The sequence below is a fragment of the Scyliorhinus canicula genome, chromosome 9, assembly GCF_902713615.1.
Source record: "Scyliorhinus canicula chromosome 9, sScyCan1.1, whole genome shotgun sequence".
NCBI lineage: Eukaryota > Metazoa > Chordata > Chondrichthyes > Carcharhiniformes > Scyliorhinidae > Scyliorhinus > Scyliorhinus canicula.
This window is the reverse complement of record NC_052154.1, coordinates 175,355,907-175,376,613: the sequence shown is the minus strand read 5'-3', so window position 1 is coordinate 175,376,613 and position 20,707 is coordinate 175,355,907. Positions and strand designations below refer to the sequence as shown.

General features: G+C 47.2%; 1 protein-coding gene across 6 annotated transcripts in view; it reads right to left on the bottom strand.

Moving 5' to 3' along the window:
* Positions 1-14,180: 14,180 nt before the first annotated feature.
* Positions 14,181-20,707, bottom strand: part of LOC119971926 (intraflagellar transport associated protein) — a 36,485-nt gene continuing 29,958 nt past the window's right edge. For 5 of the 6 annotated variants that reach the window (XM_038808265.1, XM_038808268.1, XM_038808262.1 and 2 more), the window contains 2 exons: positions 15,672-15,805; positions 14,256-14,609 (listed from right to left, as the gene is read on the bottom strand). In XM_038808265.1, the coding sequence (XP_038664193.1) occupies positions 14,433-14,609; positions 15,672-15,805 (311 nt within the window). In that variant the 3' untranslated portion in view covers positions 14,256-14,432. Of the gene's footprint in view, positions 14,610-15,671; positions 15,806-20,707 lie in introns of all 6 variants that reach the window. The other variant, XM_038808264.1, reaches the window with a different exon arrangement.

The window sequence follows — 20,707 nt, the reverse complement described above, 5'->3', positions numbered from 1 at the left end:
TGAGAGTCTGGAGTGGTATGTAAACCAGACTGGAGAAGGGCAGCAGATTTTGTTCCCTAACATGAGTCAATCAGATGAGCCTTCACAACAATAGAGTAGGTTCATGATCACTGAAACTAGTTTTTTTTTAATCCAGATCTATTTAATTTAATTACCCTCGCTGCCATGGAGGGATTTGAACTCATGTCTCTGGATCATTAATCCAGATCTTTGGCTTATTAGTTCAGCAACATGATCACTGCTCTACTTTACCGTGTTCTCCACTTTTATCATTTTCATTGCTGAAAACTCAGCGACACAAAGGGAAGGGCAACTAACTTAGCTGGTACATTTATTGAAAAGGGTTTTATTCTTGGAAGTGAATGAATCCACATGATTTAAAACGTTGTTCACTTGTACATTCTCAGCACCCTCCCTGACTTACAGCTCCAAAATGTTCATCCTTTGATCTTTGTATGGCCCTTGAGATTTGAGCCAGCCAGCAATGGAGCAATGAGAGAATCAATGACTGGCAGCAGCATCGGAAACCTGCAGATCGGTAAAAAGAATTTTCTCAAATCAATCCCAGAAATGTTGCAAAATGAGAATCTGACTCGACTCTGCTTGGCGATTACTGATAGGTCTCTCCTGAAACAAAGAAGCATTTCCCTGAATAACACTCAACTTTTACTGAACCAATCATGCCAGTATGCAGTTGTTGGTACCTTTTACCATACACGGCCAATTGGGTCTGTAATGTCCTTTCCAAATAAAAAGGTCAAAAAGCATACAGGATCAGAAAGATGAGTCCATACATAACTTCTCTGATTCACAAACTGCACTAGAGGGGAGCACAAAAATGCTGCAAAATGCCTGCTGAGGGGTAAAATAATGACAAGCTTGAGCCTTCCTGTTTTGTGAGAGCATTTACACCTGCATGAAGAAATATTCTGAGTTACCAGAAATGCCTTCAATGCTTGAAAAATAACTACAAAAACCATTATCTGCATCAGCATAAGGATTCCTTCCTTTGCTGTCCAACCATAAGCATATAAATACAACAATTTAAGATGTTGGCTATGTTATTTAGCTTACCTAAAGCTCTAGAAAAAAAATACTGCCTTTTCAATTTGAGCAACTACTCAAATACATTCTTATCCTGCTACTCATATCCTCGAGAAATGTTGCTTGCGCCAAGTTAAACCTTGCCAAATGTTATCTGGCTTGCTGAAGCAGAATTTACTACCTGTTACATTTTAAAATAGTTGTAAATGCTGTCAATCTGGAATACTTTTCATGGTTGAAATACTGACAAATAGCAGAAAGTAAAGCCTTATTTGTTTTCAGTTCCCCTGTTAGCCGCGAGTATGAGCACAGAGCATTGTCTCCTCTTTTGCTGTTAAGGTTAGAACCATAGAATTCCTACAGGGCAGGAGGGGGCCATTTGGCCCATCGAGTCGGCACCAACCCTCTGAAAGAGCACCCTACCCAGGCTCATTCCCCTGCCTTATCCCTGTAACCCCACATCCTTGGACACGAAGGTACAATTTATCATGGCCAATCCACTTAACCTGCAGATCTTTGGACAGTGGGAGGAAACGGAGCACCCGGAGGAAACCCACGCAGATGCGCAGCGAGCATGCAAACTCCACCCAGTCACCCAAGGCCGGAATTGAACCGGGGTCCCTGGCGCTGTGAGGCTACAGTGCTAACCACTGTGCCACCATGCCGCTTGGGTAATAAATGCAGTAAATGAGCACCTAGGGGTCATTGCAATGAAACTTGGCGGAAATTACAAATAAACAAATATTTTGAGCCAAAGTAAGTTGAGCAACTGTAAGGATCCTCCTGTCCCTTTTTCTCCTTTTCATTTCCTTTATTCGTTCGGCTATTTCAATTTTTGTACATGGACAGTTAATGTACCTATGCCCTTAAGATGGGACTTCACCTTTAATTCGAGGGTTCGTAAATTGAGATTTGACCTATGACCCCCAAGGCCAGGCAGGTTGCAAGAAGCTGTTTACGTTTTAGATCAGCAGAATCCAGGGAGATCAGTGCTGACACACCATGATGGACTTGGCAGTCGGCCAATGGACTGACCCAAATTGCTGGGCCTTGTCAATGGCCCCTGCTGATTGCTTGGGTGTTTCTATGGAATGTTCCTTCCTCTGTGTGACTGTGTTTTCGCTTTTAGTTTTGAACTCAAAGCTGGAGAAATGTCTAGGAGTTCCTTTCCCTGAGATGTTAAAACCTCTCTGAAGCACCCGGTTGGGAGCTCTGTTCTCTCCTCAGTAAGGCTGGAGGTCATTCTGGTGATGCAGGAAACCAATTAAGTTTAAAACTCGTACTGGAGCTTGGCTGAGGCGGGACAAAGGAGACTCAAGAATTAAACAGGCCAGAGGCTGTTCCTTGGAGTGAGGGCCCAGGTTAATAAATGTTGAAGTGACTCTCCAGAGGAAATTCTATTGGCTGGGAGAGGGAGGGGGGAGGGGGAAGAGTTCTGGCAGGAGGGCTCACTAATGATATGTCGAGGAATTTAAATGAGGTTCCTGACATTCCGTATCAGGATTTTCCTTACGTCAAAGGCAAGGGGCGTGGAAAATCGGGAAATGCGATCTCGCCGGTGACAATCGCATTTCCGATTCTCACTGGATTAGGCACCCACGTCGCCCTTCACACTGACAGCTAATCTGTGCTCAAACCCGTCCCCATAGTTGAGATTAACATACAGGTTCAGTTGGCAGTTAGGAAGGCAAATGCAATGTTGCCAGTCATGTCGAGAGGGCTGAAATACAAGAGCCGGGATGTTCTGTTGAGGCTGTATAAGGCTCTAGTCAGACCCCGCATGGAATACTGTGAGCAGTTTTGGATCCGTACCTAAGTAAGGATGTGCTTGCCTTGGAGAGAGCTCAGAGGAGGTTCACAAGAATGATCCCCGCAATGAAGGATTTGACAGATGAGGAGCGTTTGGGAAATCTGGGTCAGTACTCGACGGAGTTCAGAAGGATGAGGGGGGATCTCATTGAAACCTGCAGAATACTGAGAGGCCTAGATAGAGTGAACGTAGAGAGGATGTTTCCACTTGTAGGAAAAACGAGAACCCGAGGGCACAGCCTCAGACTGAAGGGACAATCCTTTAAAGCTGAGATGAGGAGGAATTTCTTCAGCCAGAGGATGGTGAATCTGTGGAACGCATTGTGCAGAGGTCTGTGGAAGCCAAGTCATTGAGTGTCTTTAAGACAGAGATAGATAGGTTCTTGAATAAAAAGTGGATCAGGGGTCATGGAGAGAAGGCAGGAGAATGGGGATGAGAAACAGAACATCCATGATTGAATGGCAGAGCAGACCCGATGGGCCGAATGGCCTGAGTCTGCTCCCATGTCTTATGATCTCATAATACTGACTGAATGCTCCTGCCAGAAGATCATCCCTAACACTACACCTGTGGCTTCGATCCCTACGCACCTTGGAAGGACAGCCTGTTGCAACGACTTCAACATCAGACACAAGGACACTGATCTTTCATTTCATATTAATCCCCTTATTGTTTTTAGCCTTTTCCCTCCCTCTGTGTGTGTCTGCCTTGTGTGTGTTTAGGTGGGATGGTAAAAGGGGGAAGTAGTAGACTAGACTAGTTATAATTACTGCATATTAATCCAGGTGGCACGAGACTGGGGCAGGCTGCACAAGTTAAATTTGGCCAGGGTGGTGGAGCAAATGAAGGGAGAGTTTCGGAGATGGGATGCACTCCCGCTGTCGCTGGCAGAGAGGGTGCAGACTGTAAAGATGACAATCCTCCCTAGATTTCTGTTTGTTTTTCAGTGCCTCCCAATCTTTTTCCCACAGTCCTTCTTCAAAAGAGTTAACAGGATGATCATGAGCTTTGTCTGAGCGAGAAAATCCCCGCAGGTGAAGAAGGCGATGCTGGAGAGGAACCGCAGCGAGGGAGGGCTGGCTTTGCCGAGTATGATTAATTATTACTGGGCAGCCAACATCGCTATGATAAGGACGTGGATGGTGGGTACGGGGTCTATCAGGGAGCGGGTGGAGGCGGCCTCGTGCAGGGGCTCCAGCTTGGCAGCCCTGGTCACGGCTCCTCTACCACTGCCAGGTACTCCACCAGCCCGGTAGTGGTGGCGACCCTGTGGATATGGGGCCAGTGGAGGAGGCATGTAGGGGAGACGGGGGCGTCGGTTTGGGCGCCAATCTGCGACAACCTTCGGTTTGCCCCCGGGAGTATGGATGGGGGGCTTCGAGCATGGCGGCGGGCGGGGATGGGACGGGTGGGTGATATGTTCCTGGAAGGGAGCTTTGCGAGTTTGAGGAGCTTGGAGGAGAAATTTGGGCTGGTAAGGGGAAATGATTTTAGGTACCTACAGTTGCGGGACTTTGTTCGTAGACAGGTCCCATCTTTCCCCCGCCTCCCGCCAATGGGGATCCAAGACAGAATAGTCTCTAGTGGGGAAGAAGGGGAGGGTAGAGTCTCTGATATTTATAAGATGCTCATGAGGGAGGAAGGGTCCCAGACAGAGGAACTGAAACTTAAATGGGAGGAGGAGCTAGGCGGGGAAATGGAGGACGGGCTGTGGGCAGAGGCCCTGAGTAGGGTAAATTCGACCGCGACATGTGCCAGGCTCGGGCTGATTCAATTTAAGGTCGTTCACCGAGACCACATGACGGTGGCTCGGATGAGCAAATTTGGGATAGAGGATACATGTGCTAGGTCGCGGGAGGACCAGCGAACCACGTTCACATGTTTTAGGCATGCCCTAAGCTTAGGGGGTACTGGGAGGGATTTGCGGGCGTCATGTCCCGGGTGCTAAAAACAAGGGTGGCGATGGGTCCAGGGGTGGCAATTTTTGGGGTTTCGGAAGACCCGGGAGTCCAGGGGGAGAAAGAGGCCGATGCTTTGGCCTTTGGTTCCCTAATAGCACGGCGACGAATACTATTGGCGTGGAGGGACTCAAAGCCCCCGAAGACTGAGTTGTGGCTTGCGGACATGGCGAGTTTCCTGGGTATGGAAAAAGTTCGCCTTGAGGGGATCTGTACAGGGGTTCGCCCGGAGGTGGCAACCATTTATTGACTTCTTTGCAGGGAGGGGGGGGGTAGAGTAGGAGGGATAAAATGCAGGTCGTACCGGTGGGAGAGGAGCGGGCTTGTGCAGTATGTTACGATTGAAGCATTGAATGTAAGTGAATGTTTGCACATTGTTGCCTTTTTTGCTTTCTTTCTGTTGATGTTGATGTCTGTAACTGTTTTCAAAGCCAAAAACTACCTCAATAAAATTGTTTATTAAAAAAATAATAATAATTACTGCATATTTCAACTTTGTTTCTGTTATAAATAATCAGTTATGATGTTCGACTTACAAACCTGTTGGCTATAACTTATTGAGCAGTCAAGGGGCCAAAGATTCTTCAAATTTTATATGAATTATTGGTTAATTCACTTGCGTTGGGACTCCGGAGTCAGTGGGGCTGGAATCGACTGCGCATTAGCCCAGGGTGTCGTAACACAACTAAAACAGGCTCACTTCATGTAGCACATAAACCAGAAAAAAAACACTCAGGCAGCACCAATATTTTGAAATATAATGTAAAATAAACTATACTGATACTAATTGCCTTCCAGGCAAAGTTCCATGAATTGCCTTTTACAGGTTAAAATATATATGCGTCATTTCCAAGAAATGAAATGTGGCTTATCAATTGATAGAGTGAACTGCATCCCTGTCGCGAGTACGACTGCAGCGATGAATTCACATTTCAATGGAAGCAAAGCACATTAGCTGGTGATTAGTATGATATCTTCTATCCACAACAAAAAAGCAAATACAAGAGAAAGAAATAAAGTCACCTCATTCAGCTCCACTGAATATTGTTACAATCTTGGTCGAAACCAGTACCTTGGAAAAGAAATCTGAACTCTCAGTTATTTAACTGAAAGAAAAATGCCACAAGATTTTACGGTTTTAAACAAAAAATGTTCACTGAGAAAGAATTAAACAAAGCAAGTGCAACTAATTTAACACTACGCGGACAATTTTGAGCCCGGATTATCTGACAGCGAGAAGGACGACGTGGGTGCAAAAGCACATTTCCTGATTTTCCACGCCCCTCGCCGTTGACATAAGGAAAATCCTGATACGGAATATCAGGAACCTCATTTAAATACATCGACGTATCATTAGCGAGCCCTCCTGCAGGGCTCCCCATCCCCCATCCGGAACATTCATTGGGCGCTGACCATTTACAACAGTTGTTTAAAAACGGGAACATGGCAACCGCACCTCCGAAGGGGATATCGGAGCATCACCCACCAGGGTGCCTGTCACAGAGGAGCACCTGAGAACACGCGGGGGACCCAGATAAAATCAACTCAGGACGGGGTTCAGTCTCAGCGAGCGTGATTCTCCCATGCCGCGTCATATGGGAGAATCGCCGTCCGAGCCATTTTTTCCCGCAGCGCCAGTCCGACGCCGGCAGGCGATTCCCCGAGGAGCGGAGAATCGGCGCCATTAGCGCCGGCATGTTTGTTGCGCCACCGGTCGTGGGCCACTGTCCGTGGCCGGGACGCTGATTCTCAGGGCTCGATGGGCCGAGCGGCCGTGCGGAAACAGCAGAGTCCCGCAGGCGCCGTTCACACATGGTAGCTGCCGGCAGGAACTCTGCGCGAAGGGTCGGGGGGCGGCCTCTGGGGCGGGGAAAAGAGCTCCTTCACCGGGGGTGGCCTCCGATGGGGTCTGGCCTGCGATCGGGACCCACCAATCGGCGGGCCGGCCTCTCCAGCCCCTGCCCTACTTTATTTTGTGGCAAGCCCCTGAACCCCTACGCCATTTTGCGTTGGGGTTGGCGCGCTGAGGAAGTCCCCCCGCGCATGCGCGGGTTGGCGCAGCCCAACTGCGCATGCGCAGGTTGGCACGGGGAAGGGAGGCTGGAGCGGCGTGAACTGCTCCAGCGCCGTGCTGGCTCCGTTGGGGCCAGAATCGGTAGTCCCCGCGCCCGTTTCGCGCCATCTTGAAACGCGACGGCGTTCACGGCGGCACAAACACTCTGTCTCCATTTCAGAGAATTGCGTCCAGCATCTTTAGGGGTGGGTCACTCGCAGCCCTTCGCGGCCCTTCGTGTCTGTGAGCCACTGGGTTTAAAGAGGTCGGGTGGCTGGTTTGCAGGCACCGTTTCCCGTGTCCTCCTGCTGGCTTTGTGGTGAAATCACCGCTGAGGGATTGCCCTTCAGAGTGGCAGCTCGAAATTGGTGAGAGCAGGCAAAGCCAGAGAGTCAGCACTGGGGGCGACTGTGAGATTCACGGATGGGGTCCCGTGAGATGCCAGTTTATATATATGGGCAGAGTGGGGGACTCTGGCAAAGGGTGATTTCCAGCCTCATGAGGGCTGGAGACTTTCAAAAGGGGGGGGTAGTGGGGGATGAGTACAGTCAGAATGAACTACCACCCTCAGGCTAAACTTTCTGTTTCTCAACCTACTGATGAAGTGGAGAGATAATGAGGATGCAGATGGCACCATCAGTACTGGAGATTACTGGCAGGCATGAGAGAACTGAGCGTTGCTGTGAGCAGGGGTGGCTGAACCTTCCACAGATGGGGGGGGTCTGCACGGGTGTTGCAGTGCTAGCTTTCTCAGTGTGCGGTGCTGGAGATGTGTCACTCACAGGGAGGAGGGTGTCAAATGGGCTGGACTACCCCAGGGTCCTCTGGGTGGAAGGCCCCGGGCTACACTATGGGATAGAAGGGCAGTTGGAATGAGATCCAGAAGCCTCGCCTACTCGTGCCTACTCCATGCAGTTGACGCCCTGCACTATGGAGCTCATGCCCTCTGCCATGGAGATCATGAGCTGAACCATAGAGTGGACATCTCCTGCCATGGAGTGCACATTCTTCACCAAGGTTTCGACTACCTATGCCACCCTCACAATGTTCACCTCGTTACGCGAGAGTGACAGCAACACGTCCCCTCCAGTCGGCTTTGCAGTCCAAGGAGGGAAGCTCACATCCCTTTCTGATGATTGTGACTCTGCCTTTGTAGCTCCAGCAGCTCTGGTCCGATCGTAACCAGAGGCACATCATCGGCCTGGAGTTCAGCACAATCCTGGTCACCAGCATCCCTCTGACTGCCCGATCTGGTGAGTCCCTGCCTCTGCCTACTCTGGATCTTCAGCTGTGAGGTGCTCACCATTCAGTGACCCAGAGGCTTGCCTAGTTCATAGAATCCATAGAATTCCTACAGTGCAGAAGGAGGCCATTCAGCCCATCGAATCTGTATCGACCCTCTGAAAGAGCACCCTACTTAGGCTCACTGCTCCGTCCTATCCTTGTAAACCCAAATCTTTGGACACTAAGGGGCAATTCTGCATGACGAATCCAGCTAATCTGCACCTCTTTGGACCGTGGGAGGAAACCAGAGCTCCCGGAAAAAAACCATGGGCTCATGGAGAACATGCAAAGTGCACACAGAATGTCACCCAATGCCGGAATTGAACCACTGTGCCACCGTGCTGCCCCACCGAGGTGTGGGTATCAGCACTGGAGAGGGTGACGGTGACAGCTGTGACACCTCTTCGATGCTGGTCTCTGAGATGTCTCCCTCAGAGCTGCTCGGGTCTGTGGTCTCCAGAGGGTGTGACTGATTGACCTGTAAGGGAAGTGAGATGGCATTAGCGCATCACAGGGGCAAACCATTGAGAGAAAGTTGACTCATATGAGGCTTTCATCAGAGCTGGATGTGCTGAGGGTCCTCACTTTTGTCTGTTGCCCCCACTTCACCCCCTGTACAGGTGTGATCCTGCTCCTCGCTGGCCAACTCAAGAGTTCTTTCCTCAAAGGGGGTTAGAGTTTTCAGCTCGGTCATGACCAGCAGGCAGTGCCGCTCATGCTGATTGTGCTCGATTGTGTCCTGCTATGAGACAGATGGGGAGAGTGTAGACAGGAATCCTGCCAGGTCAGATGGTGGTGAAATCAGGCGTGCGTGGGAGATGAGTGGGATCGGGAATGTATGGAGCAGACTACCTACTGAGGGGAACCATAGGGAGTGGGATGGAGGAAAGCAGGAAAGCAGGCAGCATGAAAAGTGCTGGGACCTTGATGTGGCTGGCAGAGAGATCACCGTGTGGGTGTGATGGGGTGCAGAGGGAGAGATGAGGAGGCAGACTTACCCTGGCTGTATGAAGATGATCATTCATCTTCTTTAGGAACTGTAGCCCCATCGGGCGGCACAGTGGTGCAGTGGTTAGCACTGCTGCCTTATGGCACTGAAGACCCGGGTTTGATCCTGGCCTCGTCACTGTCCGTGTGGAGTTTGCACATTCTCCCCGTTTCTGCGTGGGTCTACCCCCACATCCCTTGAGATGTGCAGGTTGGTGGATTGGCCACGCTAAATTTGAGACTTTTCCCGCTGCCGGCGGCGACAGGACTTTTAAAAATTAAATTATGGGATGTGGGCATTGCTGGCTGGACCAGCATTTATTGCCCATCCCTAATTGCCCTTGAGAAGGTAGTGGTGAGATGCCTTCTTGAACCTGCTGCAGTCTCTGTGGTTTAAGTATACCCACAGTGCTGTTAGGGAAGTAGCTCCAGGAATTTGACCCAGGGACAGTGAAGGAACGGCGATATAATTCCAAGTCAGGATGGCGAGTGATTTGGAAGGAATTCGCTCCGGGATCGACACTTTGAAAAAGTATCGGAAATTTTCTGGCCCTTCCGGTCTTCCCAATCCTGCCAAATTCGAGCCCGCTGTGGGGCAGGTGAGGTAAGCAACATGCCATCGACTTCAGCAGGACCAGAAGGTCCAGACGGCAGCCAATGAAGAGCCATCTCCACCTCAGGGAAACCTACCGCGGGAAGGAATGGTTTGTTCTGGCCCACATTCTGTAATCACTTACACTTTATACCCAAAAATCTCAACGGAACATTCCCCATTCTCCTTTTATTTCCACCCACAAAGTGGAAAAACCCCAATACTAATAAGGATCTTGAGGCTTAATTTCTTCAAACCATCAAGGCATTCATATTATTTAGTCAATATCAGTGAAGCATCAATGAACCATGGGATCAAACCATCGCTCAAGAATTCACTTTGATTCTCCTCAGTGCTCCCGCTAGTCTCCGAGGTATGAGGGGCGCGATTCTCCGCTGCCCACGCCGGTTCGGAGAATAGCGGGAGGGCGTCCCTGACATTTTTCACGCCCTCCCGCTATTCTCCCCCCCCCCCACGGCCGCCCCACGACACGAATCGCTGCTCGCCGTTTTTTACGGCGAACAGCGATTCTCCCCAGGCCGATGGGCCAAGTTCCCAGGCCTTTACGGCCTTTTTTACGGCAGCAAACACACCTGCTTGCTGCCGTCGTAAAAATGGCCGCAACATGCCCGTTCTGGGCATCCAGGGCCCCGATTGGCACGGCCGTGCCAAGGGGGGCATGGGCCCGCGATCAGTGGGCACCGATCGCGGGCAGTGCGTCCGTAACGGACACACTCTTTCTCCCTTCCGCCGCCCCGCAGGATCAGTCCGTGGGGCGGCCGAGGGAGATGACGGCCCCGCGCATGCGCGGGCTGGAGCCGTCCAACCCGCGCATGCGCGGCTGACATCATCGTGCGTGTCAGCCGGCGTGACGCTTGGCGCGCGGACTTAGAGGCGGTTGCTAAGACCACGATGCCGTGCTTCACGGGGCCCTGCTGCTAGCTCCGTCCGGGGGGGAGAATCGGGTCCCGGGAGGGGGCGCGGAGGCTGCCGTGAAACACGGCCAGTTTCACGGCAGCCTTTACGATTCGCCGCATTTGCGGAGAATCGCGCCCGAGATTTCTTCAGCTTTTTCCATTAGCATCTGGTTTAGCGAATCTTCCGAATCTCCTTCAACATCTCACGGTTGTGGGCAGCTCAGTTCAAGCCTGGGCCTCCCGGCATTCCTGCTTAGTGACTCCAAATCAGAAACTGCTACAGGTCTGCAGCTCTTACATAAGAACGAGTTGCAGGAGTAGGCCATCTGGCCCCTCGAGCCTGCTCCGCCATTCAATGAGATCATGGCTGAACTTTTGTGGACTCAGCTCCACTTTCCGGCCCGAACACAATCCTTAATCCTTAATCCCTTTATTCTTCAAAAAATTCTTAGTAAATTCTTTCTCTTTCTCGGTCTTAAACCTGCTCCCAGGTTGACTGCCAATTTCAGGCTACTAGACTAGAAGTGTTTGAGGTTCATAAGGAGGAGGTGTTAGCGATTCTGGAAAGTGTGAAAATAGATAAGTCCCCTGGGCCGGATGGGATTCATCCTAGGGTTCTCTGGAAAGCCAGGGAGGAGATTGCTGAGCCTTTGGCTCTTCACCTGAAGAAGGAGCCGTGCTCCGAAAGCTCGTGTTTGAAACAAACCTGTTGGACTTTAACCTGGTGTTGTAAGACTTCTTACTGTTGATCTTTAAGTCATCTTTGTCTACAGGAATAGTGCCAGAAGACTGGAGGATAGCAAATGTTGTCCCCTTGTTCAAGAAGGGGAGTAGAGATAACCCCGGTAATTATAGACCAGTGAGCTTTACTTCTGTTGTGGGAAAAGTCTTGGAAAGACTTTAAGAGATAGGATGTATAATCATCTGGAAAGGAATAATTTGATTAGAGATAGTCAACATGGTTTTGTGAAGGATAGATTGTGCCTCACAAACCTCATTGAGTTCTTTGAGAAGGTGACCAAACAGGTGGATGAGGGTAAAGCAGTTGATTTGGTGTATATGGATTTCAGTAAAGCGTTTGATAAAGTTCCCCATGGTAGACTATTGCAGAAAATACAGAGGCATGGGATTCAGGGTGATTTAGCAGTTTGGATCAGAAATTGGTTAGCTGATAGAAGACAAAGGGTGGTGGTTGATGGAAATGTTCTGACTGATGTCCAGTTACTAGTGGCGTACCACAAGGATCTGTTTTGGGGCCGCTGCTGTTTGTCATTTTTATAAATGACCTGGAGGAGGGCTTAGAAGGATGGGTGAGTAAATTTGCAGATGACACTAAAGTCGGTGGAGTTGTGGACAGTGCAGAAGGATGTTACAAGTTACAGAGGGACATAGATAAGCTGCAGAGCTGGGCTGACAGGTGGCAAATGGAGTTTAATGCAGAAAAGTGCGAGGTGATTCATTTTGGAAGGAATAACAGGAAGACAGAGTACTGGGCTAATGGTAAGATTCTTGGTAGTGTGGACAAGCAGAGAGATACTGGTGTCCATGTCCATAGATCCCTAAAAGTTGCCACCCAGGTTAAGAGGGTTGTTAAGAAGGCGTACGGTGTATTAGCTTTTATTGGTAGAGGAATTGAGTTTCGGATCCATGAGGTCATGTTGCATTTGTACAAAACTCTGGTGCGGCCGCATTTGGAGTATTGCATGCAGTTCTGGTCGCCACATTATAGAAAGGATTTGGAAGCATTGGAAAGGGTACAGAGGAGATTTACAAGGATGTTGCCTGGTATGGAGGAAAGATCTTATGAGGAAAGGCTGAAGGACTTGAGGCTGTTTTCGTTAGAGAGAGGTTAAGAGGTGACTTAATTGAGGCATACAAGATGATCAGAGTACAAGATAGGGTGGACATTGAGAGCCTTTTTCCTCGGATGGTGATGTCCAGCACGAGGGGACATAGCTTTAAATTGTGGGGAGATAGATATAGGACAGATGTCAGAGGTAGGTTCTTTACTCAGAGAGTAGTAAGGGTGTGGAATGCCCTGCCTGCAACAGTAGTGGACTCGCCAACACTAAACATATTCAAATGGTCATTGGATAGGCATATGGACGAGAAGGGAATAGTGTAGAGGGACTTTAGAGGGGTTTCACAGGACGGCGCAACATCGAGGGCCGAAGGGCCTGTACTGCGCTGTAATGTTCTATGTTCTATTTACCCAGATAAAACCCTAAACCAAATAAAACCTCCCTGCAATCTATCCCTACAGCAATGTGGCACAATGTCCCAGAAAGAGAGATTAAACTGATTATCCCCAATTCCCAATTTTTCCCTTTATCCTGAGAACATGAATAATTCAAACCCTTAATTAGACAGCTGAAGACACCCCATCTTCAGCACGGCAGCATAGTGGATAGCACAGTTGCTTCACAGCTCCAGGGTCCCAGGTTCGATTCCCGGCTTGGGTCACTGTCTGTGCGGAATCTGCACGTTCTCCCCGTGTCTGCGTGGGTTTCCTCCGGGTGCTCCGGTTTCCTCCCACAGTCCAAAGATATGGATTGGCCATGCTAAATTTCCCTTAGGTTAGGTGGGGTTACTGGGTTACGGGGATAGGGTGGAGGTGTCGGCTTAAGTGGGGTGCTCTTTCCAAGAGCCAGTGCAGACTCGATGGGATGAATGTCCTCCTGCACTGTAAATTCTATGATCTCCACCAAGAAGCTCAGAGTGGTGACCCATCCTTTAGTCTCCAATACTTCTGACTATGATCTTATAAAATAAATATCCTTTGAATTACAATTACTTTAGGCATATTGACCAACTTCTCAAACCGGGAACTTTCCACTTACCTTGCATTTAGAAACTTAAAGTTTCAAACAAAAAGTTAAAATCCAAAAACCTATGAATCATGAAAACAATAGTACTTAAAATAATATGGAATATATGAAGGTGATTTGAAAGGCTTTTTTTAAGCTCATAGAGCGAGTTTATATTGAGTTTGTGGTTAGTATCATTATTTGAACTTCAAGGTGAGAATACCTCCAGGATAGCAGTTACCTTGCATTAATTAAAATGGCTGCATGAGGAATTTCACTCCCTCTGTTGGATATATAAAGCAGAGAATTTCTCAATAATTGGGTGATTATTTCTCCATCTGTAACGGGATCACAAGGCATTCATATTATTTCGTCAACATCGGTGAAGCGTCAAGAAAATAGAGAATCAGAAACCAGCAACCGCGTTCGGAGCCCAAGTTGAAATTAACACAAAGAGAAACAGCAAGCCTAGATACAAATCCTTTTTCCCAAATAACTGACAATTATTTTTGACCATCTAGGTATATATCACCTGTCACATTGAAGGCTGAAATGAATATTTCTATGAAATTTGCATATATCTCAAAAAGCTGATCTAGTTTATCCAACAATGAGAAAGTATTGTTATTTCTCTTCACAACTTATTCCTTTTTTGTATTTTGAATAAAAATGAAATCAGTTTCTGAGTAAACGTGGGGAGGAAAAAAATGCATGAGCACGCTTGTGTTGTCAATACTAATACTTGTGTAATCAGATAATCATGTGCTCCGTATTACAAACGCTAATAACAAATGCATCACAAGTTCATATGAAACCTGTCTGTCTATTTTAATGATTTGCAGTCAGAGTCAATGCCATTAATAAAACATGAAATTTGTTAATATTGAACAGCATGATTTCAACCCATAATGTTTTTTCTTGCGATTGAAAATGTCTCACTTTCAAGTTCTGCTCCAAGACTAGCTGCTTGATTGACTGCATCAGGAATCAGCAATATCCTTTAGCTTTTCTGCATTAAACTCTCCACTATCTGTCTTCTGTTTTGACAAGGCAGAGATAGTTTTAAGTTCAGCCTCAGTGTATTTGGGCTTGAGACGGACACAGTCATAGTCAAAATCTTCATCCAATGTGAAAGGTTGGACTTCATCTGTCAATACCTGATGAAAAATATGGAGAAGCGCATTTTACTGCTGGCAGATTCTGATGGGGACACAATCTTCTTTTAATGCGACATGTCACAGGATTTTGTGCTATATGACAAGATGTCGGAATATGATGTGAGTACTACCGCCTGCCCTGCCCTGAATCAACATAAAATAATGCTGACCGTTTAAATGGAGAAAAAGATAAATATTGCAGGATGTATAAAACCTCTTTGCAATCCCATGTTTACACTGATCACCGGAACCTTCTAGCATTAAAATTAATGGGCCAGATTCCACAATTAGTGATGAAGCATCACCATTTACCTCCAAACTCAAAGCATGCAGCCCACAAAGATCTAACGAACTGTGAGGTGTGGATTTCACCTTTCCGATGTGAGTTTAAGTCTGGTGGCAAGTCAAGGGCATCTCCAGGCATTCAGCAACAATGATGTCAGCAAGCAAGGTAATCAGCCAATCGCATTGAAGTATTTTCACAGACGGCAAAGCAGGTAATTAAAAGCACTGATTATCACTTTTAATTTGGATTTTTTGGTAATAAAATAGATAATTATGATTGAATTTAGATATAAGCTAAAACATAAACAAACCTCTGAAAAGTATTGTAAAATATAAAGATTTTTTTTTCTCATAATGGAGAAATTTGACATTTCACAAATATGAAATTAGCTTCTCAGGGTCAGTGAGCTTGCTTAGCAGTAATTATGAATCTAGTACGCTATTAAAAACATAGTTACACATAATTCAACACGATGTAACTTTTACAGGTGATTTTAAATGTAAAAGTATAAAAGTCAAAGTTTTCATCAATTCACTGAATTCTGGGGAAACCTGAACAGTACACCCTCTGGAGAAGGGTAGAATCACCACCAGAGACTTCTGGATTTCCAAGTTATTCTATGTATGTGCAGAATCCTAAAGATGCAGCTTCAATGGAATAATAAAAGCAAATGCTGATGTATTCACCTTCATTGCCACTGCAAAATCCAGACCAATGCCAAGATAAAGCTACTCTGCAACAGTATAATACATTGAGGTCTTAAATAATTGACATACCTGATCGAGTGTTTTATTATTACACTCTTCAACCTTCAGATTCATTTTGAAGTTAAGTGATGTGTGTTTGTATTCATAATGAGAATAATCTGTAGCATTCTCCTCTTTTATTTCACCCGGGAGTATCTCGCATCCTAGATTCAGTGGCAAAGAATAACATAAGCTAGAAATTTTTATAAGTATTATAGCAGGGACAAAATTTGGCAAATAAATAACACAGAAATGAGAACATCTGAGCAAATCCAATTAAAGAATCACTACACTATAGCAGATGAATTTTCTTCATACATTTTTGAAAACTACTTTCCCTTATGAATGACAAAATAATAGCAACATAAACGATTAGCTTCATTAAAGAGCCAATAAATTTGCATTCCGTACAATGTGGGAATGCCACTACAAAGGGGCAAGGGGAGTTCAAGGAAAAAGCCCACCATCAGCTTCGTAGGGTAATAAATGTGGGCCTGCATTTTCCGGCCGTTTGCTGGATTCTCTGGTCCTGCCGGCAGCGCTCCCCCATCCGCGGGTTTCTCAGCGGCATGGGGTGGCTTCAATGGGAATTCCCATTGTCCGCAGCGGAAGCAGAGAATCCCGCCGTCAGCGAATAGCACGCTGCCGGGAAACATAGGGCTGGGGGACCGGAGAAACTCTCCCGTGATCTTACTAGCATAACCCACATCAGAAAACTTATTAACTAGAATTGACACAACACAAAAATAATCAGCATTTCTGTTTTAAATTTAGGGCGCGATTCTCCGCAAATCCGGCGTGCCGTGAAGGCTGGCGTGAAACTGGCCGTGTTTCACGCCAGCCTCGGAGCTCCGTCCCGGGAACCGATTCTCCCCCCCCCCCCCCCCGGGCGGGGCTAATATCGGGGCCGGGGGAATCACGGCGACACGGAGTTAGCGAACGTCGCTAACTCCGCCCACCAAGAGTCCCGGAGGCTGACGCACACGATGACGTCAGCCCGCATACGCGGGTTGGACGGCTCCAACCCGCGCATGCGCGGATGACATTATCACGCAGACGCGTCAAACCCACGCATGCGCGGGCCGTCATGCCCCTCAGCCGCCCCACGGACTAATCCTGCGGAGCGGCAGAACAAATAGTGCGCGGGTATCGGACCCGCTGCCCGCGATCGGTGCCAACCGATCGCAGGCCCATGCCACCCTTGGCACAGCCGTGGTGCGGCCGTGCCAATCGGTGCCATGGTTGTCCAGGACAGGCACTTTGCGGCCGTTTTCACAAACGCTGGAAGCAGGTGTGATCGCGGCCGTGAAAACGGCCGTAAACTCCGCGGTATTCGGCCCATCGGCCTGCGGAGAATGGCTGTTCGCAGTAAAAAACGGCGAGCAGCGCTTCATGTCGGGGGGCGGCCAGAGGGGGGGAGAATAGCGGGAGGCCGTGAAAATTGTCGGGAAGGCCCTCCCGCTATTCTCCGACCCGTCGTGGGCAGCGGAGAATCGCGCCCTTAGTCTTTGAACCCCTCAACATCACTTCGGTTTCGTTCTACAAGTCCTGAAAGACGTGCTTATTAGGTGAATTGGACATTCTGAATTCTCCCTCAGTGTACCCAAACAGGCGCCAGAGTGTGGTGATTAGGGGATTTTCACAGTAACTTCATTGCGGTGTTAATGTAAGCCTACTTGTGACACTAATAAAGATTTTCCTTATTATTATATTCCTTCAGTCCTACTTTATTGTATTCAGTAATTGAAATTTGTTGAAAGCTCTTTCAGGGTGGCAAGCTGTGTTGTCATAGCATGCCGTTAAGCTTCAACACAGTGTGCACCGGAATAACAGGACACTGCTCACCACTTAATTTCCCACAAAGCAAGTTCTCAATATGATCATGCTGTAAGCTAGCAAGAGGCATGTTCCCAGAAGGACTGAGGGGAAATAGTTACCTTAAATCACATTCAGAGCCAGCCACAGAACAATACTGAAAAGGAAGAGTAATCGTGCATATTGAGTCTTTCATGGCACTAGAATATCCCAAAGCGCAAACGGCCAATTATTTTGGACAGGTTGACCGCTTTGCGGGACACCTTCACTCAGCCCGCAAGTATAGCCTCATCCTTCCTGTCGCTTGCCATTTTAACTTAGCATCTCGCTCTCATGCCCACATGTCCATCCTTGACCTGCTGCAATGTTCCAGTGAAGCTCAACACAAACTGGAGGAACAGCACCTCTTCTTCCGATAAGGCACATTACAGCCCTCAGGACTCAACATTGAGTTCAGCAACTTTCAACTGGGACCTTTCTCCTCCATCTTGACCATTTTTAAAATCATTTTTTGTCCCAATGCATAACCCCGCCCCCAATAGACCATCTACCACTTGTTTCTCTTTCACTGAGCACTGATATTTATTCTCTCATTAACACATTCTGATATTTTATCTTTATGCAACACCTAGCACCTTCTCCTGCCATTAACAAAGTCTCCTAGCTCCCACCAATCACTGACCTTCTACTCTTTTCTAGCTGATCCACACCAGTATTTAATCCAACACACTTCTCCCTCTCTTTAGCTCTGAAGAGGAATCATATGGACTCACAGCATTAATTCATAGTTTCTCTCGCCAGGATGCTGTCAGACCTGCTGAGTTTTACCTGGTCTGGCCGACATATGACATCAGACCCACAGCAATGTGGTTGACTCTTAAATACCCTCTGGGATGGGACATAAATGCTGGCCCATCCATAATTATCCCATGAACAAATAAACAAATGTTCCTGAAGTTCATTAGTACAAATGCAAGAATGCCAAATTTCAAACAATCACAAGTCAACTCTGCCATGGGGAAAGCAACAGAGGCTATATGCTCCGCCAGCTCCCAGGTAATTCAAAAAAGGCGCATGGTTCAACATATTCCTTTTGTTTTCAGAAACCGAGTCCCGCTGTGTGCAGATATGTTATTTAAAGCAAGCGTAAGTGAGCCACGTTATGAATTTATTAAATCTTAATTGGTTCTTAGTGTAACTATTCGCACACTCAGGATTTCTCAGAAAGTGCTGCCCAATCACATCTTAAAGTCAATGTTAGTAGGCAGTTCACAATAGTCAAGAGTATAGACCATAATCAATCAGCCCACGCTTGCAAAACCCGAAATCTCTACTGTTAGATGTGATTCCCAATTGTCTAGCATTTGCAGAATCCTCAAAGCCTCTCCACATCTAAACAGCACAAATCTGCAATGTGAAATGAAATGAAAAATGAAAATGAAAATCGCTTATTGTCACGAGTAGGCTTCAATGAAGTTACTGTGAAAAGGCCCTAGTCGCCACATTCCGGCGCCTGTTCGGGGAGGCTGTTACGGGAATCGAACCGTGCTGCTGGCCTGCTTGGGCTGCTTTAAAAGTCAGCGATTTAGCCGAGTGAGCTAAACCAGAATTTTACAGTGAAGAATTTCATTATGATCTCGCACAATGCAGTTCACTTGACCAGCACGAGCCTAAACAACCACCTTTTCCATCCCAAGTTTATCTGGACTGCAGTAGGTATTATCGACAGAATTCTCTGCAACAACTCACCCAGGCTCCTTTGGGAGCATCTCGCAAATCCACAACATCCACCAAATAGAAGGTCAAGGTCAGCAAGGACCACCACTTTCTGGTTTCCTTCCAAAATCAGAGCATCCTGAAAAGAGCATATACCATCCATCCTTCATCACCGCTGGGTCAAAATCCTGGAAAAGTATACCGATCAGCAACATCGCACAACGGATTGCAGCAGTTCAAGAGGGTCCTTCTCAGCAACTAGGAAATGGCAATAAACTCCTGCTCCTTGTTCAGATGTAATAAACTTTGGTTTTGTCACTAATGCCAAGCCCTAAGAAGCTTTTTAAAATCCAACTGAATTCAATAAATTACCTAATATCAATAAATTACCTAATGCTTTAATATGAATAGATTGTAGTTATGTAAGGACTGACGAGCATAACTCTCGATGGCTCGCTATGCTGCACAAATCCAATGCAAACTGACTTTGCTTCCTGTTTCTATCTGAGAAGATACAGCATCAGTACATCAAACAATGGTTTTATCATGATGTCCCAACAACAGTACTGGACCAATTGCTTAGCCAGTAATTGTCCTCATTAGTGATGGTTGCTGTTTTCTTGCTTGTTTGCCCAGCTGTGTTTTGATGGGCTGCAATGATGCAGAACAGCCCAGACAGAGGCAACTGTGCAACAGCAGGGACAGTCCCTGGGCAGCAGTTGCTAGAATCAGAATTAGTCTCATTACTAATAAGTCAAATTCAAATGTAGAGGGCGCTAAATACTATCAGCAATTCGATTTACAAAAAAAACACATCTTGAGCTCAGTAACCATAAAGGGTTTGTCAAGAAATATTAAAATCAATACATTAACTATGTGAATATTCATAATTACAACTGTGAAGCCTCCTATCAGGGGTAGAATGTGTATTTCAGTTCATTAAATGATTAGTAACCAATTATTTTAAACGAGTTCCAAATGTTCTTACCAATCATGTTAGCCATAATTCAAGGTTAAACTGAAAATACTGGATAATATGCAGGGTGTTCTTGTAATGCCAGAGAACGGAGGGTTGCAAATGTTTCTCTGTTTAAAAGAGGTAGGAGGGATAAACCCTGCAACAGCAAGTCAGCCAGCCTAACATCTGTCTTGGGGAAGCTTTCATTCATCCAGGGCCTCAGGCTACTGTCACCACCAGGAGTTAGTGGTACGACAGAAACCCACACCAAGTACTCAGTCCGGCAGGTTTTCCTTTTTGGGTTGGAGGTGGGGGAGGTTCATCCTTAACAGGCTCCCTTGGCTCATCAGAAGCCCCCATTTGTTACTAACTGCCCAGTGATCCCCTCCCACCATGGTCTCTCAAACCATGATCCCCACCTCTGCCCTGGCCAGGGCCTGCTGGCCTGGCATCCGGTAAGACCTGCAAACACTTACGTGATTCACTGCAGTTTGTCTCTTCAAGCCTCAAGTGCAGTCTCAGAAGTGGCCACTGCTCCCAGCGGTGCTGCTGATACTGGAGAGCAGCTGATTTCGGA